General features: G+C 32.0%; 1 protein-coding gene across 3 annotated transcripts in view; it reads right to left on the bottom strand.

The window, feature by feature from the left end:
* The window catches only part of PDE3A (phosphodiesterase 3A), a 333,660-nt gene that overhangs the window by 66,275 nt on the left and 247,591 nt on the right, over positions 1-19,794 (bottom strand). For all 3 annotated transcript variants that reach the window (XM_074268890.1, XM_074268889.1, XM_074268891.1), the window contains 2 exons: positions 4,324-4,543; positions 1,593-1,678 (listed from right to left, as the gene is read on the bottom strand). In XM_074268890.1, coding sequence (XP_074124991.1) covers positions 1,593-1,678; positions 4,324-4,543 — 306 coding nt within the window. The remainder of the gene's footprint in view (positions 1-1,592; positions 1,679-4,323; positions 4,544-19,794) is intronic.

Genomic DNA, 19,794 nt, shown 5'->3' on the forward strand with positions numbered 1-19,794 from the left:
CTCCTCCCCACCTCACACTTAAAAATCCTTCTTCAGTCTCCCCCAACTTTCCAACTTTTGTTCCAGAATACTTGTCTTAATGGACTTCACCTTCTAGAGGAAAAATATAACACACAAAAGGAAACTGAAAAGCAGGGGAGAAGGTCAGGGAAAAGGAAAGAAAGAAGGAACCAAATCTAACTTACCCTGGTTTTCTGCCCTCAATTTTTCTTTATAGACCCATATTTTACTGTCTTGCCTTTCTACATTTCACAGTTCAGTCAAAATGGTCTCCTTGCTTTTTTTCAACCATGATATTTCATCTCATTACTCCATATTTAGTGGGCCTTTGTTTTTGTTTTTGTATCTTTTGTAGCTATTCTCAATATTTGGAAAGTACTACCAACTCTTCTCTATCTTGTTGATTTTGTCCTAGATTGGGCATAAGTTCTGCCTTACATATGTCCATCAACTTTGTCCATCACCCACATGTCTAGTTGCTAGGATCTTCCTTCTCAAAACTATCTTGTATTTATATATAATCCAATTTCGACATGCTTCTTCACCTGAAAGGATAAAAGTTTCATGGTGACAGAGAATGTTTTATATTTGTCTTTGTAACCCTAAAACCTAGGACTATGACCAACAAATAGTAGATACTTAATAAATGCTTATTAATTCAAACAAACAACATCTAGTTAAGCATACATGAGAACATCATAGCCAAAGGAAGAGAGATTAAAATTATCTATATGATAATAAGAACAAGGCCTGAAAAGACTTCTTCCTACCCATCTAAAGAAGTAGTATGCTCAGGAATGGAGCTTTTGAAAAAGAAGTTCTTTCTCTTTCAATTTCAGTATGTATTCTAAAAGGGTACACAACACTCCTAAATTCTACTAGAATCAGATTAAAATGTAATTGGGAAATATTTATCAAAACATATAAATACAATAAAATATAGATAATGTATAGCTCCTATGGGTACAGCTCAGGGACCTTATTTCTATTTGACTTTCATACCAGTACACCAAATAGATATTTAGGAAAGCATTTTGCCCTTACAAGAATGTTGCTACTAACTGACAAGTGCTGGATACAACAGATATTTCTCTAATTTCCCTCCACCCCCATGTTCTCTTCCCTTTTTATTCTGGGTGCTAGAGCTAAAGAAACAATAAAATAAAAGTTCACAGATATTAGAGGCAATAAAAAAACCTGTCAATCAAATATACTATGCACAAATATCCTGAATTGCTGTTCTACAAGATGAAATAGCATTCTCATATGATGCTTAATCCCTTAATATTTGTTTAATAGAAGCAGGGTATTTGTTCCTGGCCATTTATAACGTCAATATGTGGATTTATCTAGGCCATATCACAAAGGTACTTGGCAACTATGTAAGCCTAGCTCAGTGTCAGGTACATAATAGGCAATTAATCAATGGGTATTGATTAGTTAGTGTTATAAAGAATCCTTATTGAATGCTTGCTTACAATGAAGATTTTTAGGAAGTTGTAAGGTAAGAAAGATAGCTGAAGAGATACTTTTTTAAAGATAAAATTGTACTTCCATAGTATTAATTTTTTTTTAAATTGCAAAATTATTACCTGTCCTATTTGGTGAATGTGTGGCTGCACTGCCACTTCCCAATGCCCCATCAGCAGAGTTCCCTTGATTATATGGTCTGCCACAGCTGAGAAACATTGAATGAAACAGGCTATCAGTATATATTTTAATATGTTTAAAAGAACACTTTCAAACTCCTTTCATCCATGCATTTAAAAATTTTATTTACTTAAAAATTTTAACACTGACCACATACACAATTTCATTCAATTATCTTAATGTTTTATTTGATAAAGTACCAAGTTTTGTTGCTAAAATAACAATACAACTACAAAACTTAAGAAATTAGTGTGTTTACTTTTAATAACCAGTGAAATTCATTAATTTTTACTAATTATGGGCTTTTCTTCTCAATAATAATTTAACTTAAATACTATGCAAGTGTCCTCTTAGGTACTTCAAATATCAGAATATGAAGCTCAGTACACACAGTTAACTTTTTTCCTTTTGTCCACAAATTTCTTTTAAAAAAAATCCTTCCAGACAAGTTTTAGTAGTACCATTAGCTTCACAAATAGATCACAAGTTTTCCAAAATCATTATAGTTTGTCCTCTCAAATGTCTGCTCAAAAGAAGATGGGCAAGAATTATGTATAGATTTTGTGTATTGTCTAATCAAGTGAAGTCAAGAAGGATTTGTTAAGCACTGTGGGATATAGAGAAAGGCAAAAAGAGTTTCACCTAGAATCTCACAATCTAGTGGAGAAAATAACATACAAACAACTATATGTAAAAAACTATATTTGTATGTACAAACATTATCATTATACATAGATTTTAAATTAATTTTTGTACTGGGAGTGAGGGAAATCAACATGAGCTTCTTGGAGAATGAAGTCTTTCAGTAACTCCTGTCAAGACTTATTTTTAACTTTAACCACAGTTGATAGAAAGTTACTAGCTAAGGATCATTGTCTGATTTCAGGGTGTTGAGTAGAAAATATTGCTGCTTCCAGGTTTTAATTAGAGAGCAGGCCACCAGTCTAACTCCAAATACATTTTGTAATTGTCTTGTGAGACACCTAAAATTCCAATCATTAGCAATAGTCCTTTAGATTAAGTCAATCTCCGAAAGATTCTATTTTTAAAAAATTAAAGATGGAGCTGTAACACATTAACACAGTGCCAACCAGTAACATGGCATAATTTAGTATACCCGATTAGCCAGCAAAGTTACTTAATAAAAAGGATGAAGAAAAAGTTGTTATCTGGATTTTAGGCATTCTGACACTTCCAGAATAATTTATGCTAGCTTTTATATCTATACATTAAAGAAAGAAGAAGAGTGAATGGTACAATAATTTCTACTTTTCCTCTTTAACTTCTCTACCTAGCAAAAAAGAAATGAGATCATGTAAAGACTTTAAAGATAGGTAAAATATTATTTTGTGTTGCAGAGCTTCTGGGAGAAAAATAATTAATTAAACTATACTAACAAGTGTAAAAGCAGATCATTGTGATGTCTTAGATTCAAAATAGGATTTGAGATCAAAATTCAAGGACAATAATTGCCACTAGAACATGTATAAGGTGATTTATCTCTCGAACATAATCATGGATGTCAGGAACTTTAATATTTGTCTTACTCTTAATTACTTTCTACATTTCATTTAAATAGAAGTTGAATACTAAAAAATAAATGAGATAATGAATACAAAGTAATTTTTAAACTTCAAACATTCATATGAAATCAATAATGACATTTCTTTTGAAACCACACACACACACATACCTCTCTTACTTCTGTCTTTCTGTCTCTGTCTGTCTCTTTCTCCCTCCATCCATCCATCTCTCTCTATGTGTGTCTCCATCTCTCTGTGTTTCTATCTCCTGCCCTCTTCTCTTCCTCTCTGTTTTTCCCTCCCCAACTTTGTCTCTCTGTCTGTCTCCTGTCTCTCTCTTCCTCCACTCCCCTTCCTCCCTTCCTCTTCCCCCTTCTCTGTCTATCTCTCACATAAATGGAATGATTTTCATATGTGAGGAAAAGGAGTAACACCTATGATTTTTTTTATTTTTTTATTATAGCTAATCCATGGACAAGGAAATTCCATCTTCCAATTCAAGTTGGCAACTTTCCTGAAGCTTAGGGACATGAAGAGTTGCCTAGAGAGATTAAGCAATTTTCCCAGGTTCACAAAGCCAGGATTCAAACTCACATCTTTCTAACTTCAGTGCCAGTTCTCTATTCTCTATACCAGAGCTTCTTAACCTTTTTCCATCAAACCCCTTTTTACCCAAGAAATTTTTATGTGACCATGAGTATAAAGGAATATAAAATATAATATACATATTATATAGATAATAATAAAAATATAACATAATGTTATAAAATATATAGATACATAAACAATAAATGTATATAAATACATAATATATGTATTTAGTTTTATGACTTATTTTGTATATTATATATTATATAGATTATAAATAACAATTTATATTATTGTATAAAACAGGTATACAAATCAAATATTTACTGATAATATATCAAAATTTTGAGACTTCTCCAAGGAGCCATGATCCAAAATTTTAGAAACTAGGTACTATAGCATACTGCTTCAATTTTGACATGAAAAAACATTCCAAATAATAGCGCAGCTAAAGTAAAATCTCATTGATTCAGATCTTCAGAATTCATTATAATTTGGTCTTGATATTCATTAATTCAGTAAAAAGATAACATAAAATTCTTGAACATACTAATCCTCTTACCTGGTACATATAATAGGTGGGATGAAAATCTGTGGGGAAAGATCTGGTGCACTCTGGGTATATGTCAAAATTCTGTGAGAGCTTACACCTTGTTTGGGAGTTACTTCTATAGATTCTGGAAATTGTATTGCAGAAATTTTGCTGACTGGGCTATTAACTGGGCTCCCTTGAATAGGTGATGGATTTGGAGATGGACGAGGTGAAATTTTAGCTATAACACCTGAAAATAAAATAAGAGTTGTTTCGCTAAGTGAATTTAATGACAGTTCAAAATTGTAATTTTCTCAGTTTTGATACAATAATCACCAGAATAAAAGGAATCCTGCTTTCTCACAAACAAATAAAAATTCAAAATCTCTGTTGGATAATGAATTAGAATCTGCTCTATGATAACTATCCTAACAATCTAAAAATATAAAATATATCCTGCTCAAACCAGAATGAGTGAATTAAAAAAAAAAAGATTTATATTGTGGAACCCAACGAAATAATTCATAAAGGACTTCACAGATCACTTAGTACAGGAAATTGTAGCCAAGAGAACTTAAATGACATGCCCGTGATCATATAGGCAATAAAATGTCATTGATTCTCACTGTACTATATCTCATGAAGAGCAACATGTAAACAAATGATTTAGTAGAACTTCAAAACATCTAGGGGCTCTTCTCATTTTGCTTTTTCTTGTTATCTCATCTGATTGGACAGTAGGTAGATAGATAGGAAGGTAGGTAGATAAATAGATAGATGGATAGATAGACAGACGAGAGACAGACAGACAGATAGATAGATAGATAGATAGATAGATAGATAGATAGATAGATAGATAGATAGGAGGGACTTTTTTCCTTTTCTTAGAAGTTTTTCTGGGCAATTCCATCCTGTGAGTCTTCTACCTTCACAAAATGATTTGTATTAAACAGATATATATTGTAAGTTACTAAAAAAAATAGATTTTTTGAATGAATGTTTATAATTAACATTTCATATTAATGGCTAGAAAGCATTTTAATCAGAAAAATATCAAAAAGGAAGAAAACAATCTTATTAATTTTACCATATTTAGCTTTACCTCAGAACAACATATCTCAATTTTTAAGTTGAAGATATGAGTAACAAGATTGTTATGGTAAAAAGATTTGAGTCAATAAGACTTACTTAAGAGTCACTTTTACCTCAGATTCTGGCAATATGACTGGGCACAAGTTGTTTATGCTTCATTTCCTTCATATATAAAAGGATAGTAATAATAGCCACAGTGTTTTTATGAAGATCAAATAACAGTGTTTTTGCCAACCTCAAAACTATTTAAAAGTGAGACAATTAAGATTACTTTTATACATTTTTCTCATTTCTTTCTCTCAGTGCTTTAAAATTCCTAGAGTTTTACTGATAGAAATATTCCATCTGTCAGTACATGTTTATTTTACCCTGCAGAAAAGTAGGAAGGGAAAAGGATATGAGAAGGGGAAGGGCTGATAGAAGACAGGGCATTTTGGGGGAAAAGAGTGGTCAGTAGCAAACCATTTTTAAATGGGGTAAAATACAGTTAACAGTATTAATTGTAAAGAAAATTTTGAAATAAAGGGAACTGAATCAAATTAGTATAATATAAAAGCCATGCCCCAATTGATGTATGATCAAACTATGCAAATTATGCCATATGGTTATAAATTCATGCATATTATTTGACCCAACAATACTATTACTAGGCATGGATCCAAAAACAGATTTTAATAAAGGAAAAGGACATATATGTACAAAAACATTTACAGCAGCTCTCTTCTCAGGGCAAAAAAGATGGAACCTGAGGAGATGTTCATCAAGAGGGGAATGACTGAATAAATTGTGGTATGTGATTATGATTAGATATTATTATTATGTGAGAAATGATGAACCGGATATACTCAGAAAAATCTGGAAAGACATACATGAACTCAAGCAAAGTAAAATGTATTACAAATTAAGAGCATTGGGGCAGCTAGGTGGCGCAGTGGATAGAGCACCAGCCCTGAATTCAAGGAGGACTGGAGTTCAAATCTGGTCTCAGACTCTTAACACTGCCTAGCTGTGTGACCCTGGGCAAGTCACTTAACCCCAGCCTCAGGGGGGGGGGGAAAGTAAGAGCAATATTCTGGGATGATCATCTATGAATAACTTTGCTCTCCTCAATAATGCAGTGATATATGACTACCTTGAAGAACTTATGTGAAAAAAATCCTGTCTATACCCAGAAAAAAAACTGACTGTGTCTGAATACAGACTGAAACATAATTTCTCTCTTTTTTAAACTTTATTTTTCTTGAGGTTGGTTTTTTTGGAGGGGGAAATCTATATTTTCTATCACAATATAACTTTTTTGGAAATATTTTACATAACATCACATGCACTTTCTTAATGAGGCTGGTTGTGTGAATGAGAAGAAGCATCTAGAACTCAAAGTTTTAAAAAACAAATGTAAAGTATTGTTTTAAATGTAACTAGGGAAAAATAAAAATATTAACCAATTAAAAAATTCATCAACCTAATAAAAAGAAAGGAAATATTAGGGCTAATTAGGAAATTTAACTCAAGAGAATGATACAAAGGTAAAGATGAAAGAGCAATCATATGAAACTCAATGAAGTTAAACTATTTACATTTCCATATAGGAAAATGATACACCTATCTCCTAAAATCTTTATTACCATTAAGGGAAATAGAGTTTACATAGACAAAGGGCATAGGTATGAGTTGATTTTGTTGGAATGATCTAAAAAATGTAAGGATGAGAAAGAGGGATGCACTAGGAGAAGGGGAAAGAAAATATAGAATGTGGGAATTTTTCTCAAACAAAAGAAAGCTTTTATAGAGGAGAGGAAAATGTGATATTTGGGAAAGAAAAACTTGAACTTTGTTCAAAAGAAGCAGAATATACATATGTGTGTGTGTTTGTGTGGGTCTGGGTATATATGTATGTATAAATACACACATTAAGAAAACGTGGGAAAAGAGAAAAGATAAGGATAGGGTAGATGACAAATGAATGGAAAATTGAAGTAGGCAGCGGTAAGAAGTAAAACAGATTTTAGAGAAAGGACAGGATAAAAAGTGAGAAGGAATAAATAGGAGAAAATGAGATAGAGAGAAATGAACAGTAAGTAATCATAACAGTGAATGTAAACATGATGAGCTCACCCATAAAATAGAAGTGGATTGAAAAATCAATTGTAAACCACAATCAAACAATTTTTGTGTACAACAGACATACTTGAAACAGAATGTTAAAATGAAGTACTGGATCAGAATCTATTCTACTTCAGCTGAAATAAAAAAGATAGGCATAGCATCAAGATCCCAAACAAAGCAAGGGCCAAAAGACCCAATCAAAAGAGATAAACAGAGTAACTACTGTTTACTCAAAAATACCACAGTGAAGTAATATAAGAAGTTTATAGGAGGTTTCTCTGATAAAGGCCACATTTCTCAAATATATACAGAATTGAGTCAAGTTAATAAAATAAAATTTATTCCCAAAATTATAAATGGTCAAAGAATATTAATGGGCATTTTTCAGAAGAAGAAATCAAAGCTATTTGTAGTCATACAAAAGAAAATACTCTAAATCACTAATGATTAGAGAAAGACAAAGTAAAAAAAATCCTGAGGTATCACTTCAAACCTAGGAGAAATGACTTATAAATATCAAAAGCTACTATGGGTGACAAGAAAGGTCAAAACACAGACATAGAAAAAGATTATAAAACCAAAGCTTCTACATCCAAAACTTCCAAAAAAATAAGAATTGATCTCAGGCCATGGAAAACCACAAAGGAGATTTTGAAAATCAAGTAAGAAAGGTAGAGGAAAATTTTGGAAGAGAAATGAGGGTGATGCAAAAAGGACATATAAAAAGCCTTTTTATATGAGGAGAAGAATGCTTTAAAAAGCAAAATTGGTCAAATTGAAAAAGAACAAAGTCCGAGGGAAATCATTCCTTAAAAATTAACATTGAACAAATGAAACCTAAGGACTTTAGAAGATATTTTAAAAAATAGAACAAAACCAAAAGATTGGGAGTAAAGAAAATCATATGAAATATCTCATTAGAAAAACAATAGACCTGGAAAATAGATCCAGGAGAGATAATTTCAAAATTATTTTACTATATGAAAGCCATGATCAGAAAAAAGAGACTAGATGTCATCTTTCAAAATGTTATTAAAGAAAACGATCCTGATATTCTAGAACCAGAGGGTAAAATATAAATTGAAAGAATCTACTGACCTCCTAGAAGATATCCAGAAATGAAAAGTCCTAAGAATATTATGGCCAAATTCCAGAACTCCCAAGTCAAGCAGAAAATATTGCAAGCATCCAGAAAGAAACAATACATTTATGGTGGTGACACAGTCAAGATACCAAAAGTTTTAGAAGCTTTTGCATTAAAGGATTAGAGATCCTGGAATATGATATCCAAGAGAAGAAAGGAGCTAGGATTACAACTAACAGTCAATATCCAAGAGAAGAAAGGAGCTAGGATTACAACTAATACTCACTACCTACCCAGAAAAAATGAATATAATCCTTCAGGGGGAAGTGAACATTTAATGAAAGAGAGGATTTTCAAAAAATCAGGATGGAAAGACCAGAGCTGAATAAAAAATTTGACTTTCAAATACAGGTCTCAGGAAAAGCATAAGGGAATAATCGGGAAATGGAAACTCATAAAGGACTTAATATAGGTTAATTTGTTTATATTCCTACATGGGATGATGATAGTTGTAACTCAAATAACTTTTTCATTGTTAGGGCAGTTAGAGGGAGTATTTATGGACAGAAGGGACAGGTGTTAATTGAATGTGATGAGATGATGTCTTAAAAAAATAAAATTAAGATGAGAGAGAAATGTAATGGGACAAAATGAGAGGTAGAATGGAGTAAATTATCACATATTGTCACATATAAAAGAAGCAAGAAAAAGTGGAAAGAAAGAGGGGGAGCTAAAGAAGAGAGAGTGAATCTTACTCTCATCAGAATTTGGTTCAAGAAGGATCACTCAATAGAAATCTATCTTATCCTGCAGGAAAGTAGGAGAGTAATGGGGATGAGAAAAATTGGAATGGTAATAGAAGGAAGAGCATATTGGGGGAGGGGTAGTCAGAAGCAAAATACTTTTGAGGAAGAACAGGGTAAAAGGATAGAGGAGAATAAACAGGAGGAAACAGGCATCAATAGTTATTATGAAAAGACTTTCAAAGCAAGTTTCTTTAATGAAGGCTTCATTCCTCAAATGTATAGGATACTGAATCAAATTTATAAAAAAAATAAATCCTATACAATTGATAAATGAGCAAAAGATATGAACAGTTGTCAGATAAAGTAATCAAACCATTTATAACCATTTTATAACTCACTATTAATTATAGAAATGCAAATTAAAATAATTCTGAAGAACTACTTCATACCTATTAGGTTGGTTAAGGGATCAGAAAAGAGAAATGTCAAATATTGGAGGGAATGTGGGGAAAATGAGACATTGATATATTGTTGGTGGAAATGTGAACTGATTCAACCATTCTGTAGAGCACTTTGTAATTAAACCTAAAGAGCATTAAAATCATGCATACCCTTTGAATTAATAATATCCTTACTAGGCATATATACCAAAAGATATTTTTTAAAAAGAAAAAGGACCTATGTATACAAAAATATTTAAACATCTCTTTTCTCAGGGAAAGAAATTGGAAAGTAAGAAGATGCCTATAAATTGGAGAATGGCTGAATAAGAGAAATGACTAATAAGATGCTTTCAGAAAAAACCTGGAAAGATGTCCAAAAGCTGATGCAAAGCAAAATGTACTATGTACAAAGGAATGTGATAATTTGGGATGCTCAGCTAATGAATTATATTGCTATTTTCAGCAATATAAAGACCCTAGACTACTCTGAAAGACTTATGATGAAAAATGCTATTCATACCCAGAAAAAGAACTTATTATGTATAAATACTGATTGCAGCAAAATTTTTTCACCTATTAACGATTTAACATTCCATAATATTCTCTATCTTTTCTATGATTATGAACCTGTAATTCACTTAACTTTTCCTCTTTGAATTTTAGTGCTATGCCATTTGGTGCATTTATATTTAGTACTAATATTGCTTCATTGCATATGATACTTTTCAGCAAAATGAGCTTCTCTCCTTATCTCTTTCAATTAGATCTACTTTTGCTTCTATATTTAAATCGGGATTGTTACCCTTACATTTTTAAACATCAGCATAATAGATTCTGTTTCAACCCCTTATCCTTACTTTCTGTGTGCCTTTCTGCTTCAAGTGTGATTTTTTGTAAACAACATATTATAGGATTTGGTATTTTGATCCACTCTGCTATGCAGTTTCATTTCATGGAAGAGTTCATTCCATTCCCATTAAAAGTTATGATTATTGTGTATTTCCCTCCATCCTACTTTTCTTCTAGTTTGTCCTCTCTCTCTCACCCCAAAGGGGTATTTCTGTGCTTCCCTAGGTTCCGCTGAAGCATGTGGTAGACCAGTTCTGATGGCTGCCTGTCTACTTAAGCACCCATAGAGTTGGTGTCTACTTAATTCCCTGAGGCTGTGCAGAAGCAAGTGGAGTTTGGCTGTTAGAGGTTAGTTGCTTGTCTGGGGCTACCCTCCACCAAATGGTGGTTTTCAGAGTTGGAGTCTGCCAGCTTCTCCGGAATGCTGAGGCAGGTGAGGGTCCTGGTATTGAATTTTGCCTGCTCAATCCACTTTGCTTTTGTATATTCCACTGGTTTGCTGAGATAGGGTTTGCTGTTGGCTTGTTAGGAAGCTTCCTGTTCTGGAATGAATTTCCCATTTAGCTGAGCAAGACAGACCTTTCCCGTTGACCTTCCAAGTTTCTTGGGCTAATATTTCAACCCATCTTTTTGCTGGTTCTGCTATTCCAGAATTTGTTTGGGAGTATTATTGGAGGTGAATATCAGGAATTATAATTTACTACTTACTCCATCATTTTGGCTCCCAGAAGTCTCAACATTTATACTTTTTCTAAGTTTGTTTTTGCTTGGACAGCATTGCAGGAAGGTATTGATTTCCCAATTTTCCTGACAATTTGTTGTTTTCCCCCTTTTTGATGTAAGCTTACCCCAATTCGTCATCATTACCTGCTACCATGAAAAGAATTCAGTGAAGTCTCTCTAAGTAACCCTTGGGCCTATTCCTCCCTCCCCAGTAGTCCTGAGTTAAATCCTTCTAACTAAACTATTATCTACTAATGGAGTAGATGGCTACTCACCCCATCTGAATGTGTAGAAAAATATTAACTAGAACCAGGTTTTTCCATTTTTATTGATATAGCAACATTTTTTACTTGTTTATTGTTATACTTGAAATCCAAATAATCTAATGAAGCTTCCAAAAGATGTCAGAGTCTTGTAAGCAGTTTTCTCACAACAACCTAGATACAACTGGGCCTTTCCATCTGCTCTCCAGCAGAGCTTCTTTATATATTTTCTCCTCTAATTAGAATGTGTGATTCTTTGAGTAGAAAGACTTGCTTACTTTGTTTCCCTAGCACTTAGCACAATACTTGCCTATAGCTTATGTTTTCCCCCCCATTCATTCAGGCTACATAAGAAACAGTTGTTCATATTTAATAATCTATGGGAGGGGGTGGAGGGAAGGAGGGGAAAATTCAGAACAGAAGGAATACAAGAGATAATGTTGTAAAAAATTACCTATACATATGTACTGTCAAAAAATGTTATAATTATAAAATTAATATTTTTTCCTTTCCAAAAAAAAAAAAGAAACCAGTTGTTTCTAATCATGTTAACTTTATTTTGTAATAACTTTTATTTTGTGTACTCATCATATTCAGAAACTTCCAATTCTCTTTTGATAGAAATATGAGACATCTACAAAACTATGACTAATTTTTCAAACCTATGCTTTATTTTCTAACATGCCTTTACCATCCTCTTCTATTAACTATTCAATGTTGGGCTTGATTCAGGTCAGTTAAGCAGAAATTTTGGTTAGATATGAGGAATGGGTAAACAAAACATAATACTCACAGTAAACAAAAAACTTACTGAGCCATTGTAGAAAAAAGATATTCAACAAGTGTGTTTGGCTCAGCAAAGCTCCTTTGCCTGAGTTGTCAACAGTTATCTGGAATTCCTTCTGGCTACTTTGAATTCAATTAACCAGAAAGTTATTTCAGTAGCCTAAATCTTTAGTGCCCTGAAGTAATTGATTCTTAGAAATTGTCTTAATACCTTTTTAAGTAAAGACTAGTCTAGTTTTCTTGGGGGAAAGCATTAAAATATCCTTCCTACCACAAAAGAAAAGCAATTACACTGAAATACCAAAAAAATTGAAATTTTTAAGTAAATGAAATATGAAATACTAAAAATAATAAAAAGTTTAAAAATCACAAATCCAAGAAGCACTGTATTAGAAAAAAAATTCCTTCAAATTTATATTCTGAAATGACCTTTAAGAATGCAAAGCAGATATAGATATTATTAAAAATAAAAATTCATAGAAAAATTTTATGAGCATTTATTTCTTTTGAATGGCAAAACATGAATTTAATTATGTGTTACAAAAAAAAATTAACAGTGATGAGACTATTCTCAGTTTTCAGTAGAAATTTTGGGCCTAAATTGTATGCCCAACAAAGCATATTGTATGATTAGCTAACAACTGGATTAAAACAATTCTGTTCAAAGATATGCCAGCCTTGTTCACACATTTCACTTTTCTCAAAAGTCTTTTGGTCCCATGAAAAGAATAGGCTTCGGCCTACTTTGTTTCCTTTCTCTGGTCTTAAAAGACTGAAAAAGGAACATGTTCATCTAACAACTCCTTCTGCTTGAATTGAGTGAAGCTTGAGATTCTAAAGGATTTTATTCTCTTATCTTACTTCAATGGGAATAATAGCAACCTCCTTGAATTATTCTGTAGCCATCTACATTACTGAATCAAAGAATTAAAAAGAGTTTCAAGAAATTATCCAGTCCAATCTTCTCCTTCTACTACATAATAATAATAAAATACTATTTCTATTTAGATGAGGCAACTGAGACTCATACTGCCCCAAATGATAAAACAAATAAATGGAAGACACTACAATCCAAGTCTACTGGTCCCTCATACAAGGCCTATTTATTTTTGTTTTATGCTTTTACATATTTATATTGTTCTTCATGACTCACATGTATCAAAAGATAATTTATATTTTAATTCTGATTTCACCTTAATGGTAATGATAATTTTTAGTCTGCCTTCTTCTTAGGCATTCTCTCACAGTCTAGAATCCTATAACAGGAAACATTTCCTACAAACTCTAGTTCATATTTATCCAGACAGAGACTCCAGATTGCCAAGGAAACATTTATTTTGCCATAACAGTTTGATAAAATTTGGTGCCGAGATTACTAAACTAAGGGTCACTAGAACAATGTCCTCTCAAATGCATCCCTTCCCCTTCAATTCTTTAAGATAAGCATAGCTTCTACTAATTCTCTAAACACTTGGTTGTTAAGTTGTTGTTTTGGAAAGTGATTTCCTGCCACCTTTGACAAAACTAAAGTTCACAGCCTGAAATAATGTTCTCTAGTGCTTCTCTGATATGGCATATTTTTCTCAAGTCTTTTAGTAATTTCTGTCATCTTATCATTGCTAATTTTTAGTAGTTGCCAGCTCCTGTCCTTAGAGAAATGTTGCTAGTTCTTATAACATTTTTAAAGTCTATTACAGTACTTGGAGCTGGTGTATTAACTAAACTTAAACAAATAAGCAGACTTTAAGTCTCCAGAAAGTTGCCTCCTAGGACTAAAATTAAAACAAACATTGTGCCAGATGGAATAGCTTTGGTCCGCTGTCTGTTGGTTGTTCTATTTGTCTGAATATTTCAAACATTTTAACAAACTTTGATCCTGACAACACCATGAAAAGAAACAATATTTTGATTTTGTAGGAAAAAAGACCAAGATACAGTTGAATGAATTCACTTGTCCACAGTTATAAAAAAAATTTTATTAGTACTATATACAGGTATTTTTTATGATTTTTATTATGAAAATTACCTGACTTTGTTTCAGTATTTCATTATAATGAAATTAAATTAGAAATCATGAGGAATGCTATATTAAGACCACTACTTTTTAAATGAATATAAAATACATATACTGTTCTTCAAAAATAGGAAGAATTCTTTCAAATGATGATAGCTATGGCATTCAGGTGGCCTAGTAGATAGAGCTCCAGACATGAAAGTCAGGAAGACCTAAAATTCAAATCCAGAAATTTAATAGCTTTGTGAGCTACAGCAAGCCATGTAATCTTCAGAATTGTCCCTGTTTCCTCCTCTCAGGGATGTTGTAAGGATCAAATAAGATAGTATTTGTAAAACACTTTGTAAATCTTAAAATACTACATCAGTTCTAATTATAATAACAGACAAGGCTAAAAAACATAAGGGATATATTAAATCTAGAAAATCAGATTCACTAGAAACTAGATTTAAAAAGGAAAAGTTTACCAAACAATTTTCACAAATAACATACATTTTTATCTCTTTGAGATAGTTTATGTACGGAGAGATGTCTTTGGGTAATAAGTAGAAACCTTAAAGCCAAAAAACCCTTCTATTTAAATCCTTTTCTCTGACATATATTAAAAATATGAACACAAACAAATCACAACTTCCTAGTAATCTAGATGACACAGAATGCAAATTTGCTGAGAAAATTGCACTACTAACTTTCACTAGTACAACCTATAATAGAAGAATATATTTCTTACTGAGACTCCCCTGTATCAATGAAATCATAGGTCTAGTTACCCATCTCTGTCCCTAAAAGTGTGCTCAGCTTGAAATTGAAAAGCTAGGGCACATGACCTCCTAAGTTGCCTTTTAGTCTTATGATGAAAAATGTTTCATATAAATATAGAGACACAGATTTATATTAGTAATGCAGTATGTTGCTAGAGTGCTTGATTCAAAGCCAGAAAGATCAGGGTTCAAGTCCTGTTTGGACAAATATTGGCAGAGTGACCGTGGGACAAAGACTTATCTTTTCAGTGTTCCAGGCAGCTCTCAAAGACTAATTTTCAAGGAAGTTCCAACCTGCTTTGGAAGAGGGAGTTTCCTCATTTGGGAATTACTTAGACCAATAAAATCATAGACTCAATCTCTATCTCTATTCTATGCCAATTTAAAATAAGCTTTTTGAAAAAGTACAGCTAACAAAATATAATCTTTCTTTGATTCAAGCTGTCCTGTATGAAAATATATAAAATGAAAATATTTTAAAGAATGCAACTAGAAGAGAAAATTCCAAATTCTTTGAGTAATGCAGCCTTTAATTCCTTATTTATGAGAGCATGAGAAAATGTGTGTCATGACACAAGTAACTGAGCAATCAAAAGAAGATAAACAATTCTGGAGGGAAATTATTTAAGTGACTCCATCTGTTTTTTTGCTGTAAAAACTTTCTCGGTCCAAGTTTAATTGAACAAGAAAGAAACCAGAAGTTCTGATAAATAAAAGTTTCTGTTATATTTTCACAGGAAAAATAGCTTGGTTAGCCCTTAGTCTTCTCTGGGAAAAAATAGATATTTAAAAGAAAAATTTAAAAAATAATAAATCAAGATATTAATTTTTTCTTGTGGTTTGTAAAAATCTCATAATTCAGCATTTTAGTGAGGAAAAATAAGTTTAACTTTCAGGAAAGAACATTGTTGTAAGCTTTGCCAATAAGTAAAACATATTTATGAACTGAGAAAATGATTACTAAATAAGAATTAGAGGAGTTAAAAAAATTCTATGACAATGGTAGCCCAATGTATTTAGTGATTTGTATGCAAGAAGAGCAAAATTAAATTGAAAATATACATTCAAAAGAATAATGTCTATACTTTAATCAAAAGGTTTTTTGTAGTTTTGTAGTGGCTAGCTAACAAGTTACTGTATTGCAGTTCCTTGAAGAGTAAGATAGTCAGAACATTTAATGCAGATTGATTGAGCCAGCAGCCAAATCTTCAGTACCTCCCCACTCAGGAAACTTTTCTTTTATCTATTAGTGTGTTTATTTTTGACTGTAAGCCCATTTTCTATCTCTGGTTTGTTTTTCCTTACTTTAGTCTTTAGCCTAGCTTTTTTTTTTTTTTTTTTAGCTCTACTTGCTTCTGTATTCTTTCCAATTCTATACATAGCTTTCTTCTTATCTATTCCCCTTTCCTCTTTGTTACATATGTCTGATTCCCCTCCAACTTGGGACCATGAAAGCTAAAACAAAGTTACAGGTAAGTCTTTGGCCATTCTTCAAAACTTCAGTTTATAAGCCCCTAGCCTTATTTTTCTCCTTTATTATACCAAAATATCAAAAGAAATAATAATTCCAAAAAAAAAAAGAAAAAGAGAGAGATACATAATTAAATTGAATGATTAGATTAAAAAAGGGAACAAATCTTATACCCATATTGTTATACTATTCAAGAAGTTTCCATATAACTTTTAGGAAAAGGAAAACTTTTGTAACCATGACAATTCATTATTCTAAGATATTATCTTATTAAGAATAGGCCACTGCATTCAGATGGACATATTTCCTGACTAATTCTATATAAAGGAATTTTTTGTGGGGGTAAGGAGTAAATGCTTTTTTATTACTTAAACAAATGCTAAGGAGTGTCTGGCTATAACCAAAACATACAGGTAAAAGGAAAAAAGTCTTATCTAAAGTCCCAGCTTGTAAATTTATTTCATCCAAGAGAGTTCTTTTTTTTTTTCAAAAGGAAGAGGAACTCCCAGTTTGGGGAAAGAGGGAAATTAAGTGAAGAGATGCTAAGTACAAAAATACTCTCCATGAGTCTTTACAGATAGATGAAAAAGACTGGTATTGATTTTTCTACAATTAAAATGAGTAAGGAAATATCAGAATATGGAAGTATGTCAGAAAACAAGCTGTTGTTGTTTTTAAATTTTAAGTCTCAGAATCTTAGACTTCAGAGTTAGAACGGATATTGGAAGCCATCTACTCCAAAGTACAGGAGAAAAAAATTTTCTCTAATATCACTAATAACTACTAGGTAAAAAACTAAGTTTAAAGATCTAGTAAGATGCCTAAAATGCATCCTGTAGAAATATATTTTGTAGGCAAAGGTTCTTGTAACATTTTAAAGATGGTAATGTATCGGAAGGCAGTCAATAAAATAAGGAGTTCATTAGTAAGTCTATATAATTATCAGTTATTGAATGAAGATTCTTCAAGTAAATTATTTACTATTCTACTTTTATTACCTCTTCATTACACTCCAAATGCTTACAAAAAATAAAATATAAAAACCTAAGGATTAAGAATTTCAAACTATTAAAAATCATGGTGGAAAAGTAGTCCAGATCCCTTGAGAAAAATGAACATCAAAACAACCCTTAAGTTTTATCTTATTCCTAACAAATTGACAAAGATAATAAAAGATGGTGATTATTATTAGTTCCAAATTGACACACGCAGTGGAGAGATTCTTCTGGGTGCCAACCTGTGTCTTTATATTCAAGTTTATGTTAACGCCAATGTATATTCTTTCATCTGGATCTTTAAAAATAAAGTATTATGCCTTGGTTATGACACGTTGCTTAGGACTAAAATACATAAAACAGATAAAGAAAAGGGATTATTTGCCATTCTTTGACAAAGACTGGAAAAGTAATTTTTCATTAGGAAAACCAGTGGGTGTATATGTGTGTATGTGTGTGTATGTGTGTGTGTGTGTGTGTGTGTGTGTGTGTGTGTGTATGAATTAACCAATAGGAAGTGAATATCTTTTAAAAATTTTAGGTATGTAAGATCTAGTTAAAATGGACCTCAGACATCACCAAATCCATTTCCTTTATTTTAAAGACAAGGAAAAGAAAATTCACTTATACAAGGTTATACAGATATCAAGGAGCAAACCAGAGATTTAATACCAGATCCTCTGATTCCAAATGTAATATTCTTTGGATTATAATGCAGTTTCCTATTACCTGAAAGGGTTGTTTTTGTTTTTGTTTTGTTGTTGTTTTTTTACCTTTTGAGGGGCATTTTTTGGCTCCTTCTTCTTGAGAAAAACAGGATTTCTTTAGAAGAATAGGTTGACAACTTCAGAGGAAAAGTTGCTAACCCTCACAATATAGTGAGTTCTGTTGTATTGTCCCTCTAAATTAGAAACTATATACCTACAGTAAAACTTTGTCTCATCTTAGGAGTGGTGTTCCTAAAAGGTAAATAGGAAGGATGAGTGTATACAGTAGTATAAGGAATATATTTTTAAATGTATAACCAAGTGCTAGGCTATAAAAAAGTGAAAGCAGATGGGAAAGAGGGGATGCAGGAAAGGGGAATTAGTATATTTCTGTGCACAGCACCTGGAAGAAAATAGGAGTTTAATAAATGGTTAATTCAATAAAAATAATTAACCAATAAATACTTATTAAGCATCTACCATGCACTGTGCTAAGTACTGGGGATATAAAATGAAGCAAAAGACAGCCCTTGCTCTCAAGGAACTTACAATCTAAGGTGATTTATCTGTTAATAGATGCAACCTGACTTTTCTTTTATGTTACAGGCAGAAAATTTCTAGGATCCAAGCAAAATTTCAGAAGTGCTATTTCTTGACTGCAAATTTAAAAATTTTATAATTTTATTTTTCAATTGTCATTTATCTTTTTCTTTCTCTCTCCCCAATTGACAAAATAATAAACTATTTTGCAGTGTTAATTGAAAATTAATAGCTCTTCAGTAATTATGATGTGCAGGGTTACTTATGATATGTAGGTCTTTTTTCATATAAAGGCAAAATAATCAAATAGTGTGGTCTGTTTCTCTTACTCTTGTTCTAGTTTGAGATATAGTATATCTCTCCAGGCAGTCCTAATAATGATATAATTATAACTGCATATGATATAAATAATTAATCATCAAGTGCTATGTGCTCTTCACTAAAATGCACACTGATACAAATGTGATGTTTTATGAAACCTATTGTACTAATTGCCAAATGTTTATTAATAACTTATTATAAGCATGTGCTCACTCTTTAAAAGAAGTGTTTTCTTGAAGTGATCATAGAAAAGATCCCAGAGGTGAGAAATAATTCCAAAGTTCTACTTTCCACAATTTTGTTGTCCATGTAAAGATCCTGCAAGGGGCACTATTGAGGGATGGAAGGGATAACAGAGAATATCTAGTCCAACTTCCTCATTTATGTAGTTGTAAAAACTGTGGTTCAAGTGGATCAAATAACATCAGTGACAGAATTTGAGACCAGGTTTTCTGATCTACTCCTCTTGCCAAAATCACAGTCACATCACTTAATTAAATAAAAAGTTTCACGTTTTTTTTCATGAAAACAAATTACAATGAGAAAGGAAAATATATTTATCTTAAAAATACACTATGTTTAGAAGTGGTTTGGATATGT

The sequence above is a fragment of the Sminthopsis crassicaudata genome, chromosome 5 (genome assembly GCF_048593235.1).
Source record: "Sminthopsis crassicaudata isolate SCR6 chromosome 5, ASM4859323v1, whole genome shotgun sequence".
Taxonomy (NCBI): domain Eukaryota; kingdom Metazoa; phylum Chordata; class Mammalia; order Dasyuromorphia; family Dasyuridae; genus Sminthopsis; species Sminthopsis crassicaudata.